This window comes from Bombina bombina, chromosome 1, assembly GCF_027579735.1.
Source record: "Bombina bombina isolate aBomBom1 chromosome 1, aBomBom1.pri, whole genome shotgun sequence".
NCBI classification, from domain to species: Eukaryota; Metazoa; Chordata; class Amphibia; order Anura; family Bombinatoridae; genus Bombina; species Bombina bombina.
Window position 1 is genome coordinate 436135933 of NC_069499.1, and position 21164 is coordinate 436157096.

Genomic DNA, 21164 nt, shown 5'->3' on the forward strand with positions numbered 1-21164 from the left:
TTTAAAGATTCATTGGAACCCTAAAGATGAACAGCTGTTATTTCTATTAGAATTCATAGTTTATGAGGCCTATAATATCCCACTGCAATAATCACAGAAAAGAATAGAAAAGAATACAGCACAGAGAATAATAAAAATACCTGGTGTGGAGAAGAAAACTTGTTTTCATATGTCAACCGATTTCCTTCAATGGAAAAACGGAAGCCTTTCCTCTTGATACTCATTTCTGATTCAGACTTTGGAAACTTCTCATCGTCTCCTTTCTCTTCACCCTCTCCAAGCTCTTTTTGCCTTTTTTTCTTTTTTCTGTTTCTTCTGTCTTTGGCGCTTTTTGTGCTGAGTTTTGAAGCTTCTGAAGAGCTCTCTGAGAGTGGCCCAAACCCACCTTCTTCACTGTAATCTCTTGATTCATTCAGTGCTGCTGCTGCTGCCGCCTGATGAAAGTTGACAGATACAAAAATGTCACCACTGAATGAGTATTTCAATTTGTGAAACTATGTATTAGAACTAGGCAGCAACGATTATATTTCTAATGCAAGAACCATTTAGGTATGAGAAGTAGTAACTACGTGTTAATTGCAAATATACTGTTTGTAGCACTCACTTCTATTTATTTCCATTCTTCTTCACACCTATTTCATCTCTTTATTAGCACCAGCAAAATGATAGAGTTTGACAGCAGATAATATTCAAATGGCCAATCAAGTCTACCCTTTTTCTTGCTGATGCAACAGCTTAAAGGATAACCTTATGAACAGCCTAGGCATTTTTAAATACCCTTACTGCACTTGTATATACCACCTCTACTGGAAATATATTTCTATAAAAAAAAGTCTTTGTCTGTTTACAAAGATAGATAACACCTTTACCACCCATTCTCCAGCTTTGCACAACAAGTTATATTAATATACTTTATAACCTTTAAACCTATGAAGTTCTGACTGTTTCTAAGCCGATGCAGGCCGCCTCTTATCTCAGTGCATTTTATAAGCTTTCCACAGTTAGACAGTTCTAGTTCATTTGTGCCATATAGATAACATTATGCTGAATCCCGAGGAGTTGTTTATTAAGTAGTACTAATTGGCTAAAATGCAAGTTTGTAAATAGCACTGAGATAAGGGGGCAGTCTGCAGAGGCTTAGATACAAGGTAATCACAGAGGTAAAAAGTATATTAATAAAATGTTGGTTATGCAAAACTGGGGAATGCGTAAAGGATTATCTATCTTTTAAAGCAATAAAAGAATTTGGGTAGACTGTCTCTTTAAAAGCTATATTGGATGTGAAAAGCATGGCCAATATATAAAAGATCTTATATAAATTATTTCACCATATTATTATATTTACCTGTGCTTCTTCTTGTTGCTTTTTCAGCTGCTCCAACATTTGCTGAAATTCTGCCTCTTTCTGTTCTGCTTCTTCCATTGTGGCCTGATTCTGTTCTTCATAAGCCATAGCAACCACAGCCAAGATCAGATTCACCAAGTAGAAGGAGCCCAAGAAAATCACCAGCACAAAAAAGATCATGTAGGTTTTGCCAGCAGCTCGAAGAGTCTAAAATAATCATATTGAGATATATTGTATTATAATTGGCTTTTTAATAACCATAGTTATGCTTTATTAATTTCAGTAATGATACCAGGCCTAGGGATTCTCACCAGTTGATAAAGATTTTCCCAGTAGTCTTGAGTCATCAGTCGAAAGAGGGATAAGAAGGCCCAACTAAATGTGTCAAAACTTGTGTAACCATAATTTGGATTTTTCCCAGTTTTTAAACAGATATATCCTTCAGGGCATTGGCTAAAATAAAGAAGCGTCATGAGTACTAATGAATATGAATAAATGTGTAATTGATGATAATGATGATATGGTTTAAATATACAGACTCTTGCACTGTTCCTAGGATCATCTATGAATATGTTCAGTTCTTTACAGTGTTGATATATTATACAAAAGTAAGAACATTTTACAGTTTAGCAAAGACAAAATATGTCCTTCTTGAGACACTACCATAAAATGTTTATGAAATGTTGGAACTAAATGATGTACTGAGTTCTTGTACTCCATTTTACTGAAGATATAACAATTAACTAAGGTTATACATATGTTAACTGACAGGCCTATTCTTGTTTCCTTTATTATGTGTGTATGTGATGTTTATGGTATTCTTTATATAAATATTTCATGAAGAAATTATTAAAATACATTTTAATAATTAAAATATGTTTCCCGTAGATCACAGAAAAAATATAATTGTGGACTTTTTTCAATCTTCACTGTCCATCTGCATATTGAAATAATACGTTATGCATACAGAATGTTAATTATAAAAATAACCTTACCCTGAATCTGAAGAGTTACCGCAGAGCAAATAATCCCTTTGACCTTCTAATTTATAAAAATTTTCTACAGAAGGATGGAAAAAAAAAACATTGAAAAGAAAATACAAATAAATACAAAACACATTATATCAAATTATATAAAATTATTAACTTATGAAATATTTTCTTTTTTTTTAAATTCCTCATATTACAAATATTCTTTTCAGTTTAGATATGAATTTGAAAACTTGTGAGTTTATTCTGTATTATTTTGCTCTGTCTGAAAGATTAATGTGTCAAAGAAATAATTATTGCATGGTACAATTGGTTTGATTTCTACAACAAATTACTTCTCTTGCAAGCTCACAAAGCAATATTGAGTATATCCTGCAACTACTGCATAACAGATGAAAACTACATATACACCCACAATCTCAAATATAAATGGGATAATGGGCACCCTTGCCTTATGTAATTTTTTAACTTTGAAAAGCTTATTGTAATCAATGTCTAATATTTTGTTATAATCAGCATTTCAATAGTAAAAACTAAATTACAAGTTGGCTCAATAAAATATGTTCTCAGCACTGAATGATTAAAGGGATATAAATGTGGATATGAAATCCAGAGCAGTTAATGTCAAATTTTTTTTTTAAAATATTTACATGGGTTTTGTCGTAACTTTTGTCTTGCTTGCTGCCAGAGCATATGCAAATAGGCATGTGTATGCACATCCAATGCTAAGGCATGTTCCCTGCTAGACATAACTTGCATTTCAAATTCTTTTTTTGAGACATTAAGAATAATGATTTAGTCTATGAATCGTCCTGTTTGCTGCCATATTATACTAATATAAAATAATGTTCAGTAATTCAAAGTAAATTGCTGTAGAAAGTCGACATAGAACTCTCGTTATTATTAAAATTATAGTTCTTGCTACAGTAATGGTATTTCATTTAACATTAAAGAATTTAATTTAAATTATATAGCTCAAACCTAATATGATGAGTGAGTTTTCAAAAAGGAACATTAACAACGTTAACATCTGAATTGATTAAAAAGGTTGAAAATAATTACAGCCTTGTTTATTTATTTACTTATTTCCGTTTTGGTATTTATTTTGTTAAACTACTCTCATACACTTTAATAAGGTACTCTTAATTGTAAATGAATATTAATAATGCTTACTTCCATCTGCAATGTACTCCTCCCAGTTAACTGTGCTGATTGTTATATTTTCAAATGTGCCATTGGCGCCCATTGAGCTGTTTAAGTAGGAAGTTATATTTAATTGGAAGGCAGAACTGTCTGGAGGCCAATGCAGACACTTATTCCTTAGATGTCCCATAAAAAGTTGCAGCCCTATTAGTGCAAATACACTCAGACAAAAAACTGTCAAAATCATAACATCCGAAAGCTTCTTAACTGACTGAATCAGTGCCCCCACAATAGTCTTCAGTCCTAGGGAAAAAAAGGGGCACAAACTTGTTTATTTCAGTGTTTTGTCAGGAAAACAAGAAATCAAGTTACATTCATGAATTTGTTGCATGCAGAAGCTTAGACAAACACATTAACATGTACAAAAAGCAGGTGACAAAACAATGAACAGCCCGAAGCTGGTGAAGAACAGTGAAATGAGTTGAAGAGACATGGACAATTTTTGGGCATTATAGGTGATGATTTATTTTATTTAATTTGTTTATTTTTGCCAAGAAAATGGATATTCAATCCATTTTAAAGACTTATTTGTAGAATTAATTTGCAATGGATTGTGGATCTAGCCAAATTATTTTTTTCTTGACATTATGTCATCTACTTTCCATTGATTAGCAAAGAGTGCTCAACTGCACTCCTGGAATTAAGGAGTATTTATGGTTAGCCAGCTGTGATTCAGTCTAAGCCTACTTTTCATGTCACGTTAATTTATCAGCTATAGGTTTATAATACATTTCAACTACACTTTAAAACTGCAATGTAAAAAAAAATGCTATTTTGGAAATAATATTTTTAAACAGATAATGCATGCAACTTTCATGCAGTTATTTGTTTGAATCTCTTTAACTTCTATATTCAAGACCAAATTCAAACATGAGTGTAATATTCACTCAAGAAGTGATAAAAACGACAAAGCTGTTATGCAGTTTACAATCTTCAAATGCTATATGTTTCATTAAAGACCAATGAGCGTGTAGCTCTTCCAAAGATTTAATGTGTGAGTCAATTATATGGGAAAAGCTTTAACATATCAGTTCATTTGAATGTGCAAAAAATAATGTTTTAAATGCAAATTATACAGACCGAATATAGCAGAGTCTCATGCAAAAAATGTGTTTAGAACTTGAAAACTAAACTAAAAAGGTAAATAAAGAAATAAATGCTAATGCTAAAAAGCTAGGAATCTTTATGAACTTGCTTGTGGTGTCTCATGATTCCTGCTTTTTTCTATTTTTTAGCAGCATGATTGGCAAACAACAAGGCTTTATGCTCAAAAGATGTGACTTAAACTTCAATGGAGCAAAAATCAGCCTATGTGTTTAACCTGTCTCTCACCTGGAATGACTGATATTGTTTTCAATGCTCGGAGAACTCTGAATGTTCTCAATGCTGAGACATTGCCCAGGTCCACAAACTCTGTCACATATCTGTAATAGGGGAGTTCACACACAAACACAATGACAGACACAAAGAAACAGTTGGATGTACAAGGGGCCTAACACCTCACACCAATTACTTCTTACCTGGAATTACAGAAATAGTTTTCAAAGCTCTCAATACTCTGAAAGTTCGAAGAGCTGAAACATTGCCTAGGTTTACAAATTCTGTTACATACCTGTAGAATTAAATCAGAGTTATTCAAGCTCTATGAATATTGTTGGTGAATTGGGGGATTACAAAAACCACATTTGGTTTTATTGGGGCTGTTGGATATAAAGAACTACAGTATAGAATGAAGATGTGCGAAAAGCTCTGTTTCTAGAGTTTAATAATCCTAATGGAAGAATATACATGTGGCATATTGCAGGTTTAAAGGGAAAATTAGCTAAGCATAACTGAAGTTTTCACAAAGTCTATTTGAGGCATTATGCACAACAATCCAGAGCATGTCATTTTTGCAATAGAATGTTCTTCTAAGCTCATTATATTCTAGAAAATTATAATGGTAAATTCTTGGTTATTCTCTTGCATTTAAAGCCCAATCCTAGTATCTAATTTAATATTTAACACAAGTGTGTTATTTAATCTGATTTTAAAAGAGGATTTTATCCCTTTAAAGCAATGCATTACATTTTCTATGGAGGCATAGTGGTTAATATATGTGCTACAATTCTGTTTTATAAGCTACATCTATTTATTTATATTTGTGAACGTTAAAAGATTGTGTAAGCTCACAGATACAATAATGCAAATAAATAATTTCTTATATTACAGGAAGATTTTTATAATAGGAGAATAGAGAATAGTTCCATTTATTAAATCACAGATGGAGAAGGTTCTAAACTAGAGAATCTGCCTGTCTGGGATCGTAGTGAACAGGCAGTGAACACTGTACGTCTGCTGCCTGCATTTAACATTGCACAAGAAAATCCTTGTGCAACACTGCCCCCTAATCTCATGTGATCAATCATGCGAGAGCAGGGTCTGTTAATCACCTCAAACAAACTAGAAGTTTAAGAAGTATAAGAAGTGGCAGTTGGATCTTATCTTGCGTAAAGGGCTCCAAAGCAGTTTCCTTTGCTTGAAGGGATAGTACAGGGAGTGCAGAATTATTAGGCAAGTTGTATTTTTGAGGATTAATTTTATTATTGAACAACAACCATGTTCTCAATGAACCCAAAAAACTCATTAATATCAAAGCTGAATAGTTTTGGAAGTATTTTTTAGTTTGTTTTTAGTTATAGCTATTTTAGGGGGATATCTGTGTGTGCAGGTGACTATTACTGTGCATAATTATTAGGCAACTTAACAAAAAACAAATATATACCCATTTCAATTATTTATTTTTACCAGTGAAACCAATATAACATCTCAACATTCACAAATATACATTTCTGACATTCAAAAACAAAACAAAAACAAATCAGTGACCAATATAGCCACCTTTCTTTGCAAGGACACTCAAAAGCCTGCCATCCATGGATTCTGTCAGTGTTTTGATCTGTTCACCATCAACATTGCGTGCAGCAGCAACCACAGCCTCCCAGACACGATTCAGAGAGGTGTACTGTTTTCCCTCCTTGTAAATCTCACATTTGATGATGGACCACAGGTTCTCAATGGGGTTCAGATCAGGTGAACAAGGAGGCCATGTCATTAGATTTTCTTCTTTTATACCCTTTCTTGCCAGCCACGCTGTGGAGTACTTGGACGCGTGTGATGGAGCATTGTCCTGCATGAAAATCATGTTTTTCTTGAAGGATGCAGACTTCTTCCTGTACCACTGCTTGAAGAAGGTGTCTTCCAGAAACTGGGAGTTGAGCCCCACAAGCTCATCTTTGATGATACCAGCCCAAACCAGTACTCCACCTCCACCTTGCTGGCGTCTGAGTCGGACTGGAGCTCTCTGCCCTTTACCAATCCAGCCACGGGCCCATCCATCTGGCCCATCAAGACTCACTATCATTTCATCAGTCCATAAAACCTTAGAAAAATCAGTCTTGAGATATTTCTTGGCCCAGTCTTGATGTTTCAGCTTGTGTGTCTTGTTCAGTGGTGGTCATCTTTCAGCCTTTCTTACCTTGGCCATGTCTCTGAGTATTGCACACCTTGTGCTTTTGGGCACTCCAGTGATGTTGCAGCTCTGAAATATGGCCAAACTGGTGGCAAGTGGCATCTTGGCAGCTGCACGCTTGACTTTTCTCAGTTCATGGGCAGTTATTTTGCGCCTTGGTTTTTCCACACGCTTCTTGCGACCCTGTTGACTATTTTGAATGAAATGCTTGATTGTTCGATGATCACGCTTCAGAAGCTTTGCAATTTTAAGAGTGCTGCATCCCTCTGCAAGTTATCTCACTATTTTTGACTTTTCTGAGCCTGTTAAGTCCTTCTTTTGACCCATTTTGCCAAAGGAAAGGAAGTTGCCTAATAATTATGCACACCTGATATAGGGTGTTGATGTCATTAGACCACACCCCTTCTCATTACAGAGATGCACATCACCTAATATGCTTAATTGGTAGTAGGCTTTCGAGCCTATACAGCTTGGAGTAAGACAACATGCATAAAGAGGATGATGTGGTCAAAATACTCATTTGCCTAATAATTCTGCACTCCCTGTATAGTCAAAATTAAACTTTCATGATTCATGCAATTCTAAACAATTTTCTAATTTACTCCTATTAACAATTTTTCTTTGTTCTCTTAGTTTCTTCATTTAAAAAAGCTGCAATGTAAACTTAGAAGTGAGCCCATTTTTGGTTCAGAACCTGGGTAGCGCTTGCTGATTGGTGTATAAATGTAGCCATACAATCAGCAAGCGCTACCCAGGTGCTGAACCAAAAATGGGCCAGCTTCTAAGCTTACATTCCAGCTTTTATAAATGAAGAAACCAAGAGAATGAAGAAAAATTGATAATAGAAAGTTGCTTAATCCCTTAACCGTCAACCACCCACATCGCAATAAACCTAATTACCCTATTAACCCCTAAACTGCAAAACCCCACATCGCAATAAACCTAATTACCCTATTAACCCCTAAACCTTAAAAACCCCACATTGCAAAAAAATAATGAACCTATTAAACCCTTAAACCACCAAAACCCACAACGCAAATAACTCATTAAATTACTAAAAACCCTAACCTAACACCCCCTAAATTAACACAAATTAACTAAACTAAAAAATACTAAAGTTATAAAAAAAAAGCTAAGATTACAAAAAATAAAAAGGCTAACATTACAGAAAATAAAAAAAACAAATTACCAAACTTTACAAAATTAAACCTAATCCCTATGAAAATAACCCCCCCAGAATAAAAACACCCCCTACTCTAACAAAAAAACTTAAAAGGGCTTTTTGCAGGGCATTGCCCCAAGATAAACAGCTCTTTTACATTAAAAAAAACAAAGTCCCCCCTAACAGTTTTTTTATTTTCTGTAACTTATATATATATTTTTTTATTGAGGCAAGGAAAAATGACAATAAACAACAAATATATCCAGTTACGACACAAGCTTAATGAATGAAACCAACCCAATCTCGTTCAAAAGGTACATAAAAATTTCAAGCATTAACAAATCAGTATAGTTACTCTATCGTTATATTCAGCTCGTAGTAGTAAGAATACTTGTAGGTAAAAATTTAAGCTACAGGAAGCGGAAAGTAAGGTAGTAGCAAAATAGCCTCTGATAAAGATTATAGCAAGATATCTGGGTTATGGGTTGTGAGTTGTACGATATAAAGAGTTAAAAGTAATATTTATTTATGTGTAATAGAAAGGGGTAACTGGTACATATACTAATGGTGCCTCATTTTATAACCTTCAGTATAAGAAAATAAGAATACTCCCTAACTTTGCTGTAAAAGGTAGTGTATCTATTTAGTGCAAGTGGAGGCAAGGTGGGGAGATTAATGTCAAGGTTTTATTTAGGGGGAGGGGGAGTCAGCAGGCCAGAGCCGCTCTAGTTAAGTAGGAGGGGGGGGGGGAGAAGGGGAAGGAGGGCGGAGCCGTTTAATACATCTGTCTAAGGTTTTTTTTTTTTTTTTTTTTTTTTAAGTCTTTAGGGAATTTAGTTACAGAGTAGGGGAGTGTGAGTTCTAATAAGAGTAAGTGTACTGTAGGGAGAATTGATATGTGCTGGGTGCAATGTAGTAGAGGTACCTGGATATAGATATTATAGTTATAAAATATAGAACTTAGTATAAATGCATAGGTATAACACACGCTAAACTCATCGAGAGAGGCATAAGTACATGTTGTATAACATGGACTGAGATATTGTGCTTAATTATATCCTAAATGTTATAATATTTGTCTCCAGAGAATAATAAATAGTCATAGTGAAATACAGATTCCATGGTAGCTAACTATCCACAAGCGGAGACATGAGACCTAGAGAGTACTAGAGCAATGTGAAATAGCTATGCCATGGGATATAAATATCTAAAAAAGGTGATATAAAGGACTTTAAACCATACATCATCTTAAGAGATACAATATCAGCAATGAGCTTTGCAAAGCTAGATAACGCTGTTTAGTGATAAATTTATCCTGTCTTATACCATGCATCTAACTAAGGAAAGGATGGAAACGTATATGCCAGACAGTGCCTTCCCAGTTAGCACTGCCCAGCAACATCTAGTGATGCCTGCATGGAGACACTGCAGTGACCAGACAAAGTATCTCTAAAATTAAGGGAAATGTTTGGTAATATCAAAGCTCTAAATATTTCACTAAAAAAAACAGACCAACTCTCTATCTAACTGAGGCATGTATAATAATGTGTATTCTATATAGTGGGGAGCTTTAAAAGAAAGAAGGTAGTAGCTTGTAAGCATAAAATGTTAGAAAAACTGTGGTAGGACAAACAGTAGCTTGGCATTAACAGGCTCAGGTCTAAATGGTAAGGAGAACCGTCTCAACAATAACTAAATAAACAAAACCAGTGCCCATGGGACTCCTCATCAGACAATTTAAATCTGTCATCATTAACAGTAACCTGTGGGGGTTGGGGAAAACTGAAAGCACTGCAGAAGTCACGTATAGAGTTTTCATCTGTTGTAGTGACAGCAAACAGAAGAAGCATTGCATCCTCTCATTAACCTATACCGCATAAGGTATCCAAGCTGCAAATGCTTGTCAATTCCCATAGCTCAAATGTCCAGCCGGTAAGGGTTAAGTCTTTGCCAGCCATAGTGCAGTTTGTGGAATCCAAAGGTGATAATCTCCCTGGGGGGATCTCAGCTGCAGGCCATCTAAAAATGTTAGACTTCTCCATATTTTGGTTTACTGTCAGCGGGACGTCACTGACTGACTCAGGGTGAGTTCTGGGCATAGGAGAGTTCTTATCAATATCGGAGCGCAGCCCAGGTTTCTCTCTAACAGGGCGCCGCTCCAAACAAGCATTCAAGGTAGGCACTGTGACTGCCTGTATCTCTAAGGTCCCTCCAGAGTAGTACGAGCTGACATCTAGATCAGAGGAGCACGGCCCGGTTTTGCTCCGTGTTCTTTCAGGGTCCAACAGAAGTAAAGTGAGCTCCTGCTTCACCGGGATCAGTCTGGGCTCTGAGTCCATTATAAACTTAGAGAGGGGAAATAGCTCAGCCAGTCTAGGCTCCTGACACTGCGACACAACATCCCTCACTCTGGCTCTGCTTGATAGACATGGGTCTCCCTCACTCTGTGGAGCGTGACTGAGATCGCCGAAGTAGTGAAGTGCCTGTAGTTCTAGAGCCTTGAGTAGAGCCCGGATCTGCAAGTAGGAGTCTTCTGCCATATTTGAGGAGGGTGTTTGGATAAGACTGAGCAGTGCGGCAGAGTAGAACAATGCTATACGATCGTCAGTTTCAGATTATCTACAGCCTGTCAGGGCTTCAAAATGGCGGCAGGATAGTAGGCCTCAGAGTGAGTTCAGGATTTACCGGCTACATCCAGAGTGCAGTTATTGTGACTGAGTGGTGAATTCTTCTCTGGAGAGTTTGATCTCAAACCATTTCCACATAGTCAGTGGAATGGCCCTAGCAGTTGGGTTTTTTGGAAAGTGAGCCAGAGAGCTCCTCTATAGTGCGGCCATTCCTCCCGGATGTCGGCTCCGCCCCCCCCATTTTCTGTAACTTAAGTTTAATTTTTGGATTATTTTTTTTTAAATATATATTTATTTCTTTTTTTAGATTAGGGATGGGCAGCAAAATAACTGAATGCCCTTTTAAGGGCAATTCCCATACAAATGCCCTTTTCAGGGCAATGAATAGTTTAGGCTTTTTAGTGTTCGGTTTATTTATTTTGGTGGGTGGTGGGTTTTACTGTTAGGGTGGACTTAGATTTTTTGGTAACTGCAAAAGAGCTGTTTAACTTAGGGCAATGTCCTACAAAAAGCCCTTTTAAGGGTTATTGGTGGTTTAGCATTAGATTAGGGGGCTTTTTTATTTTCATAGGGATTAGGTTTTATTTGTTTATTTTTTTCTGTAGTTCAATTTTTTTTGTTTTATTAACAACACAGAATGAGAGGGTAGAGAGAGCAAATGAGAGGGGAGAGAGAGCAAATGAGAGGGGAGAGAGAGAGAGAGAGCAAAAGAGCGGGGAGAAAGAGAGCAAAAGAGAGGGGAGAGAGAGAGCAAAAGAGAGGGGAGAGAGAGAGCAAAAGAGAGGGGAGAGGGAGAGCAAAAGAGAGGGGAGAGGGAGAGCAAAAGAGATGGGAGAGGGAGAGCAAAAGAGATGGGAGAGGGAGAGCAAAAGAGAGGGGGGAGAGAGAGCAAAAGAGAGGGGGGAGAGAGAGCAAAAGAGAGGGGGAGAGAGAGCAAAAGAGAGGGGGGAGAGAGCGCAAAAGAGAGGGGGGAGGATTCTTTCACCACCCTGCCATTTTCAGAATCCACCTGGATGGCAGGGTGGTGAAAGAATCCTGCATCCCGGTGGATTCCTAAAATGGCAGGGTGGTTCCGTCACCACAACAGACTGCCCTTCCGAAAATGACAGGGTAGTTTGGTGGTTCCGTTACCACAACAGACTGCCCTCTGGGCAGGCTTTCCCACTAGTATATATATATATATATATATACAGTATATATATATATATATATATATATATATATATATATATATATATATATATATATATATATGTGTGTGTGTGTGTGTGTGTGTTAAATCAAAGTAAACATAAAAAGCTACATCTTTTGTTAAAAAAACAGCAAACAACATACTTCTGTTCTTGCAAAATTAGCACTTTATCAGACATTATCAGTGTAGCCCCTGCCTATAGCTAGATAAGGAAGCAGACATGCTAAGACCTTAGGTTGCATTCTGCCTTTTCTGATCATGGGCAGAACCTTATTGTCACATGCTTTCACTGACAAGTAAACCAGTTTATGTTACTCTAGATGATTTATGAGATCAAGCTATATATTCCTTCCTATAGAGACCCCAGCCTCCTTTTAGGGCTGTGACAGGAAGTAATGGACACTAAACAAATAAAGTGGAAAAAAAAGACATAAAAAGGTAAAATCCTTTTAAAAATGATGAATAATACATATTGCAATGATCTATACTACATAAAACTCACTGCCTAGTGTTTTTTTTATTAAAACAATGAAAACTATTGTTTTATATCTCTTTAATTTAAACTAATTCCCTCAAGTAAGAGACCTTGAACTAAATGTGATACTGTTCAAAACTATGACCTTAAAATGTTGGCACATATTAAACATGTTGTTTAATAATACTGTACTCAAAAGTATCCCGCAATATAAATGCATACTACTAGGTTTTGTTGTTTGTGTATGTTTAATTGCTGGTAGGCCTAATGAATGCTAGAGTTGCCTAAGTTGGCTTAAATAAGACTACTTGGAGAAATAATTCCTAGATGGTAATTATATAAATATAAGCTACTTACAAAGCTGTAAAAATGAATTAGGCAAGTTATTATGTATAAAGAACTGGCTTTCCACAAACTGACTTGCAAAAACGAAATATGAGCTACAGTTGGGGTTTTAAAGTCACAAATTCCTCCCCTTGTTATAGCAATAACTTAAGTCGCAGGTTTAAAATGTTTTCATTTATAGCTCACAAACTAATTAAGATAGAGCATGCCATTTTAAGCAACTTTCTAATTTACTCCTATTATCAATTTTTCTTCGTTCTCTTGCTATATTTATTTGAAAAAGAAAGCATCTAAGCTTTTTTCTTGGTTCAGTACTCTGGACAGCACTTTTTTATTGGTGGATGAATTTATACACCAATCAGCAAGAACAACCCAGGTTGTTCACCAAAAATGGGCCGGCATCTAAACTTACATTCTTGCATTTCAAATAGAGATACCAAGAGAATAAAGAAAATTTGATAATTGGAGTAAATAAGAAAGTTGCTTAAAATGTCATGCTGTATCTGAATCACAAAAGAAAAAATTTGGGTTCCGTGTCCCTATAAGTAAATTTTCATGAACAAACATTTTGATAAAATTAAAAACTAATGTAATCCCTAAATTTTTAGACAGTGCTCATTTAATAGTTGTGCTAAAGTATAAAAAATTATAATATGACCCTCATGCAACTATTCTTATTTAAAAAAAAATCAATTTTTACTGTTTCAACTCAGTTTTAACTATGTCACGCAAAGCTTTTCTTTCATTTCAGAGGTAAGCTTTCTATACCTACTAGCAAATTATCGGCCAGATTACAAGTTTTGCGTTATGAGCTGTGCGGTGCTAAAGTGCAGTTTTTTCTCACTGCTCACTTACCTACAGCGCTGGTATTACGGGTTTTTACAAACCCGGAGTTAACAGGCAAGAAGTGAGCATAGAGCAAAATTGAGTTCCATACCGCACTCCAATACCAGCGCTGCTTAAGTCAGAGGTGAGCTTGTCGTACGTGCTTGTGCACGATTTCCCCATAGACATCAATGGGGAGAGCCGGCTGTGAAAAAGTCTAACACCTGCCAAAAAGCAGTGTAAAACTCAGTAACGCAGCCCCATTGATTCCCATGGGGAAACACATTTTATGTTTACACCTAACACCCTAACATAAACCCCGAGTCTAAACGCCCCTAATCTTACACTTATTAACCCCTAATCTGCTGCCCCCGACATTGCTGCCACCTACATTATATTTATTAACCCCTAATCTGCCGCTCTGGACATCGCCGCCACCTACATTATACTTATTAACCGCTAATCTGCTGCCCCCAACATTGCCAACACCTACATTATATTTATTAACCCCTAATCTCCCTCCCCCAATGTCGCCGCAACCTACCTACATTTATTAACCCCTAATCTGCTGCCCCCGACATTGCCGCCACCTACATTATATTTATTAACCCCTAATCTGCCGCTCCGGACATCGCTGGCACCTACATTATACTTATTAACCCCTAATCTGCTGTCCCCAACATTGCCAACACCTACATTATATTTATTAACCCCTAATCTCCCTCCCCCAATGTCGCCGCAAACCTACCTACATTTATTAACCCCTAATCTGCCGGCCCCAACGTCGCTGCCACTATTCTAAATTTATTACCCCTAAACCTAAGTCTAACCCTAACTTAAATATAATTAAAATAAAGCTAAATAAAATTACTATCATTAACTAAATTATTCCTATTTAAAACAAAATACTTACCTATAAAATAAACGCTAAGCTAGCTACAATATAACTAATAGTTACATTGTAGCTAGCTTAGGGTTTATTTTTATTTTACAGGCAAGTCTGTATTTATTTTAACTAGGTAGAATAGTTACTAAATAGTTATTAACTATTTAATAACTACCTAGCTAAAATAAATACACATTTACCTGTAAAATAAAACCTAACCTAAGTTACACTAACACCTAACACTACACTACAATTAAATAAATTGCCTACATTAAATACAATTAAATAAATTAAATTAGCAAAACCCCCACTAAATTACAGAAAATAAAAAGCAAATTACAAGATCTTTAAACTAATTACCCCTAATCTAATAGCCCTATCAAAATAAAAGAAGCCCCCCCAAAATAAAAAAATCCCCTAGCCTAAACTAATCTACCAATAACCCTTAAAAGGGCCTTTTGCGGGGCATTGCCCCAAATAAATCAGCTCTTTTACCTGTAAAAAAAAATACAAACAACCCCCCAACAGTAAAACCCACTACCCACACAACCAACCCCCCAAATAATATCCTAACTAAAAAAACTAAGCTCCCCATTTCCCTGAAAAGGGCATTTGGATGGGCATTGCCCTTAAAAGGGCATTTAGCTCTATTGCAGCCCAAAGCCCTAACCTAAAAAATAAACCCACCCAATACACCCTTAAAAAATCCTAACACTAACCCCGAAGTTTCACTTACCGGGAGAAGTCTACATCCAAGCGGCAAGATGTCCTCAACGAAGCCGGCAGAAGTGGTCCTCCAGACGGGCAGAAGTCTTCATCCAGATGGCATCTTCTATCTTCATCCTTCCGTTGAGGAAAGGCTCCATCTTCAAGACATCCGGCGCGGAGCATCCTCTTCAATCGACGTCTTCTTCGGAATGACTATCTCTTTAAGTGACGTCATCCAAGATGGCGTCCCTTAGATTCCGATTGGCTGATAGAATTCTATCAACCAATCGGAATTAAGGTAGAAAAAATCCTATTGGTTGGTGCAATCAGCCAATAGGATTGAGCTGACATTCTATTTGCTGTTCCAATCAGCCAATAGAATGCAAGCTCAATCCTATTGCCTGATTGGATCAGCCAATAGGATTGAAGTTCAATCCTATTGACTGATTGCATCAGCCAATAGGATTTTTTCTACCTTAATTCCGATTGGCTGATAGAATTCTATCGGCCAATCAGAATCTAAGAGACGCCATCTCGGATGACGTCACTTAAAGAGATATTCATTACGAAGAAGCCGTTGTTTGAAGAGGATGCTCCGCGCCGGATGTCTTGAAGATGGAGCCGCTCCGCGTCGGAAGGATGAAGATAGAAGATACCGTCTGGATGAAGACCTGCCCGTCTGGAGGACCACTTCTGCCAGCTTTGTTGAGGACATCTTGCCGCTTGGATGAAGACTTCTCCCGTTAAGTGAATTTTCGGTGGTTAGTGTTAGGAATTTTTAAGGGTGTATTGGGTGGGTTTTATTTTTAGGTTAGGGCTTTGGGCAGCAATAGAGCTAAATGCCCTTTTAAGGGCAATGCCCATACAAATGCCCTTTTCAGGGCAATGGGGAGCTTAGGTTTTATTAGTTAATATTTTATTTGGGGGGTTGGTTGTGTGGGTGGTGGGTTTTACTGTTGGGGGGGTTGTTGGTATTTTTTTTTACAGGTAAAAGAGCTGATTTCTTTGGGGCAATGCCCCGCAAAAGGCCCTTTTAAGGGCTATTGATAGTTTAGTTTAGGCTAGGGTTTTTTTTTTATTTGGGGGGGGGGGTATTTTGATAGGGCTATTAGATTAGGTGTAATTAGTTAAAAGATCTTGTAATTTGTTTTTAATTTTCTGTAATTTAGTGGGTTTTTTTTGTGATTTAGCTAATTTAATTGTATTTAATGTAGGGAATTTATTTAATTGTAGTGTAGTGTTACGTGTTATTGTAACATAGGTTAGGTTTTATTTTACAGGTCAATTTGTATTTATTTTAGCTAGGTAGTTATTAAATAGTTAATAAATATTTAATAACTATTCTACCTAGTTAAAATAAATACAAACTTGCCTGTAAAATAAAAATAAACCCTAAGCTAGATACAATGTAACTATTAGTTATATTGTAGTTATCTTAGAGTTTATTTCATAGGTAAGCATTTAGTTTTAAATAGGAATAATTTAGTTAATGATAGTAATTTTATTTAGATTTATTTAAATTATATTTAAGTTAGGGGGTGTTAGGGTTTGGGTTAGACTTAGGTTTAAAGGGTTAATAAATTTCGAATAGTGGCGGCGATGTTGGGGACGGCAGATTAGGGGTTAATAAATGTAGATAGGTGGCGGCAATGTTGGGGGCAGCAGATTAGGGGTTAATAAATATAATGTAGGTTGCAGCGATGTCCGGAGCAGAAGATTAGGGGTTAATAAGTATAATGTAGGTGGAAGTGATGTAAGGGGAGGCAGATTAGGGGTTAATAATATTTAACTAGTGTTTGCGAGGTGGGAGTGCGGTGGTTTAGGGGTTAATATGTTTATTCTAGTGGCGGCGATGTCCGGAGCGGCAGATTAGGGTTTAAACATTTTATTATAGTGTTTGCGATGCGGGAGGGCCTCGGTTTAGGGGTTAATAGGTAGTTTATGGGTGTTAGTGTACCTTTTAGCACTTTATTGATGAGTTTTATGCTACAGCGTTGTAGTGTAAAACTCATAACTACTGACTTTAGAATGCGTTACGGGGTAGGGTGTACCGCTCACTTTTTGGCCTCCCAGGACAAACTCGTAATACCAGCGCTATGGAAGTCCCATAGAAAAAAGGGTTTACAAACTTTACTTAAGTTGGTTTGCGGTAAGGCCAAAAAAGTGTGCGGTGCCCCTAAACCTGCAAGACTCGTAATACCAGCGGTAGTGAAAAGGCAGGGTTAGGACCTGTTAACGCTGCATTTTCAGTTTACCGCAAAACTCGTAATCTAGCCATATATTCTTTTATAAGATCTTGTTCTGTTATGTTTACTTATTAGTGATGGGTATATATGTGTGTATGTATGTATGGGTGTATGTATGTGTATGTATGTATATGATGCTACTCTGATATGTCAGTGCTTTAAACAATGATTTTACTCATGTGATTAGGTCAGCATTAAGAAATACTGATATTTATAAAAAAAAAATATAAAAAAATAATAAATAAAAAAGCTCCACAAAAAAAAGAACAATTTCAATTTTGGGAAAAAGGGAAAACTAGAAAGTAAATAATTTTTAGACTTTTTTAATTAGTGCAAACATCTTTCAGGAGTCAATTTTGACTTACGGCCAAGCTTTGAAAGGCATTACATTAAACACAATTTTGAGACATTTCTTTCATGTATTATATTGTGCCCAGGCTTCTAAAAATACTAGTGCAAAATAATCTGATGTGTATGTTCTGAGATGTAAAAAATGCATATAGAGGGATAGATAAACTTTCTGGCCTACTTTTGCAATGCAGTAGGAAGAAGCGGTTATACATTTATGGAATGAGATGAAGCAGAGTTGATATCAAGTGACATTCTTGAACAAGCATTGTATCATCATGAAGCAATACACTGCTATATGAACACATGCTATGACTTTAGTATTTTCTGTGCAGTACAGTTGTAATCTACAATGTACTTTGCCCATCATGTAATGGCAATAATACACAGAATACTGTAAACCCAACATCATGACTTACTAAAGAAAGCTGTAGCCCTAAATAGTAGCAATGATTGGCCACAATTCTGATATAATTCTGAAATTCATGTAACAAACTTAAACCATTTTATCTATCCATGTAGCACTTCAAGAATTTTGTGAACTAAGTAGCGTATAAAGACAATGTGGCCCATTTATCAAGCTCCGAATGTAGCTTGAGGACCTGTGTTTCTGGCGAGTCTGAAGACTCGCCAGAAACACAAGTTATGGAGCAGCGGTCTAAAGACACAATCGCTACAATACAACCCAATTGAGTACGATCGGGTTGATTGACACCCCCCTGCTCGCGGCCGATTGGCCGCGAATCTGCAGGGGGCGGCGTTGCACCAGCAGCTCACAAGAGCTGCTGGTGCAATGCTGAATACGGAGAGCGTATTGCTCTCCGCATTCAGTGATGTCTGTCGGACCTGATCCGCACTATCGGATCAGGTCCGACAGACATTTGATAAATGGGCCCCAATGGTTCACAAACTGTGCTACATTTGTATATAACGCATTTTAACATTAAAGGGACACTAAACCCATTTTTTTTCTTTAATGATTCAGATAGAGCATGCAACTTTTTAATTTACTCCTAGTATCAATTTTTCTTTGTTCTCATGCTATCTTTATTTGAAAAGCAGCAATGTAAAGCTTAAAGCCGGCCCATTTTTGGTTAAGAACCTGGGTTATGCTTGCTTATTGGTTTGTTAACTGTATCAACCAATAAGCAAGTGCTATCCATGGTGCTGAACCTAAAATGGGCTGGCTCCTAAGCTTTAAATTCCTACTTTTTAAATAAAGATAGCAAGAGAACTAATACAAATTGATTGTAGGAGTAAATTAGAAAGTTGCTTAAAATTGCATGCTTTATCTAAATCATTAAAGAAAAAATGAAAGCTAATTCTAAAAGATATAAACTATCACCAGTATGGGGATATGGTCACATTCAGTAAACACAGTCTATGTACAGTGCATTTATAATTTCAGTAAATAGGTGCACTGCACTCAAAGAATACCCTTCTTCAATAACAGCATAATCTACATGAAGAAACCAACTTCCCTTTGGTTAATGTGAAGAATTAGAGAGGAATATTTACAAAATATGCATTCTTCTTTTGCAAACTATAAAAAAAAAATAAACGTACTCTTCTGCAGGTTTATGTCCGATTTTTTTTTTCTTTAGAGGATCTGTCTGATAAAGGATTCTCAATTGCAGTATACTGTACATAAAGGTTTTTCTCTTGTTTATTGCGTAAAGCATTGTCCAAAGGGCATCATACATCTGCAGTAGCACTACTAATTATGTGCAGTTGTGATTTACACTTTTCCAATGAACTACTGCTCTTGTATGGCAATACCTCTCTGTGGTACATTGGTAGTGCTACTGTACATTATTGGTAATCCTTGGCTTATCCCTAGGCATCAAGCAAGAGAAGGCAGAGAGAACACTCAAAGCTTTGAATACTGTCTTTGATGATATGGCTTTTGATTGGTTGCCTCCAAAAAAATGAAAAAAGACAAAAGATGAATTGTAATGCAATTAAGCTAGTGTTCAGAATAAGAGGTCTTGGGATAAAAGCAATAATTGATCCTTGGAGAAGAGCAAACCTGGAACAAGAGGACCCTGGCTGCAACAGAAGCCATAGCTTGGAGTAGACCAGAGATAAAATAGAAAGACTAAGGGAGTAATATTAACTGCAGCTTGGAACTGAGGGAAATGGAAGAATACTGGACTCATGTAATCACTGGCTCTGTAGTCTTGGAGTTCATGGCTGATGTGAGACTACATCAGACTTAGATATGTACACACAGAGAACTTCATTACAAATAGACACATACTATTGGCATTGAGCAAAACAGAGGAACAGTAGGACAAGAATAGAAAACCTGGATCTCTGAAAGGTGAGCAACTTCACTATGGGCTGCAGTGTACCTCAGCATTCAAATAGACTTTATTAAATTCATACAACCTTGAAAACAAAAGTCTGTCAAACTCAAAGAATAACAGAGAGATTCAGACCAAGGTCGCGATGATCTAACGTTCTATGCTCTGGTAAGATAATCAAAGAAGTTTTCTAAGTCCAGTGAAATCCCTCAAACAATGTTATTAAGGCAACTTTTAGCTTGAGAGCTGTTTATCTCAATATATAGGGCTCTGGATGTGAAGGAGAGACACCTACATTACAATAAAATGCTCACAAAAAGCCCCCAAAGATTAAGCAAGATTTCTCTCTATGCCGGTGAGTCTTTTATTATCAGGCCCCAAATGAGACAGAAAAGAAAGTGAGGGCATGTTATTAATAAAGAAATTTGGATAATAAGCCTGGAGTCAAAACCCAAAAGAAGCAGAACAAGAAACAGGTGCAATAAGATCAAGCACAAACACTTAAACCAACAAAGTACTGCGTCTGACTGGCTTGAAAGACAAACTATACTCAGTTTTGCTAATAAGTGAAAAAGCTCTATAGAATCTGAAAGATTAATGGGCTGTAGTCAATATTGGTAAATACATTAATGCACAAATGTCATGTCCTCATTTCAAACTCAGTCAGAGGGCTGGTTTAAAACAAATGTTTTTCTTATGGGATCTCTGGTTTGATCTGCCCATAAAAGGATGTTTGTGCAACACCAATGCAACACAATCACTAGTCCTAAAGTTTAACCATTGGTGGAAGACAGTTACTGAATCCGATTTCTTCAATCTTGCCTTAATTTCTGCTATGAAACTACCTTTGTATGGATTCACTGTTTGAGAATAACAGCATAATAAAGATAACTCTGAATAATAACATGGTCTAAAGTGAGACTGTTATTTGTTATGCTGTTAAAGGGACAGTCAAGTCCAAAACAAACTTTAATTTTTCAAATAGGGCATGCCATT

The 21164-nt window shown here is 36.5% G+C and overlaps 1 protein-coding gene across 9 annotated transcripts in view; it reads right to left on the bottom strand.

Annotated features, from left to right (window-relative positions):
- LOC128638134 (sodium channel protein type 2 subunit alpha-like) overlaps positions 1-21164 on the bottom strand; it is a 189306-nt gene that overhangs the window by 148600 nt on the left and 19542 nt on the right. For 5 of the 9 annotated variants that reach the window (XM_053690036.1, XM_053690021.1, XM_053690028.1 and 2 more), the window contains exons 5-10: positions 4870-4961; positions 3508-3780; positions 2341-2404; positions 1657-1798; positions 1346-1552; positions 141-434 (exon numbers count right to left, since the gene is read on the bottom strand). In XM_053690036.1, coding sequence (XP_053546011.1) covers positions 141-434; positions 1346-1552; positions 1657-1798; positions 2341-2404; positions 3508-3780; positions 4870-4961 — 1072 coding nt within the window. Of the gene's footprint in view, positions 1-140; positions 435-1345; positions 1553-1656; positions 1799-2340; positions 2405-3507; positions 3781-4869; positions 4962-5057; positions 5150-21164 lie in introns of all 9 variants that reach the window. The other 4 variants (XM_053690043.1, XM_053690031.1, XM_053690018.1 and 1 more) reach the window with 1 other exon arrangement.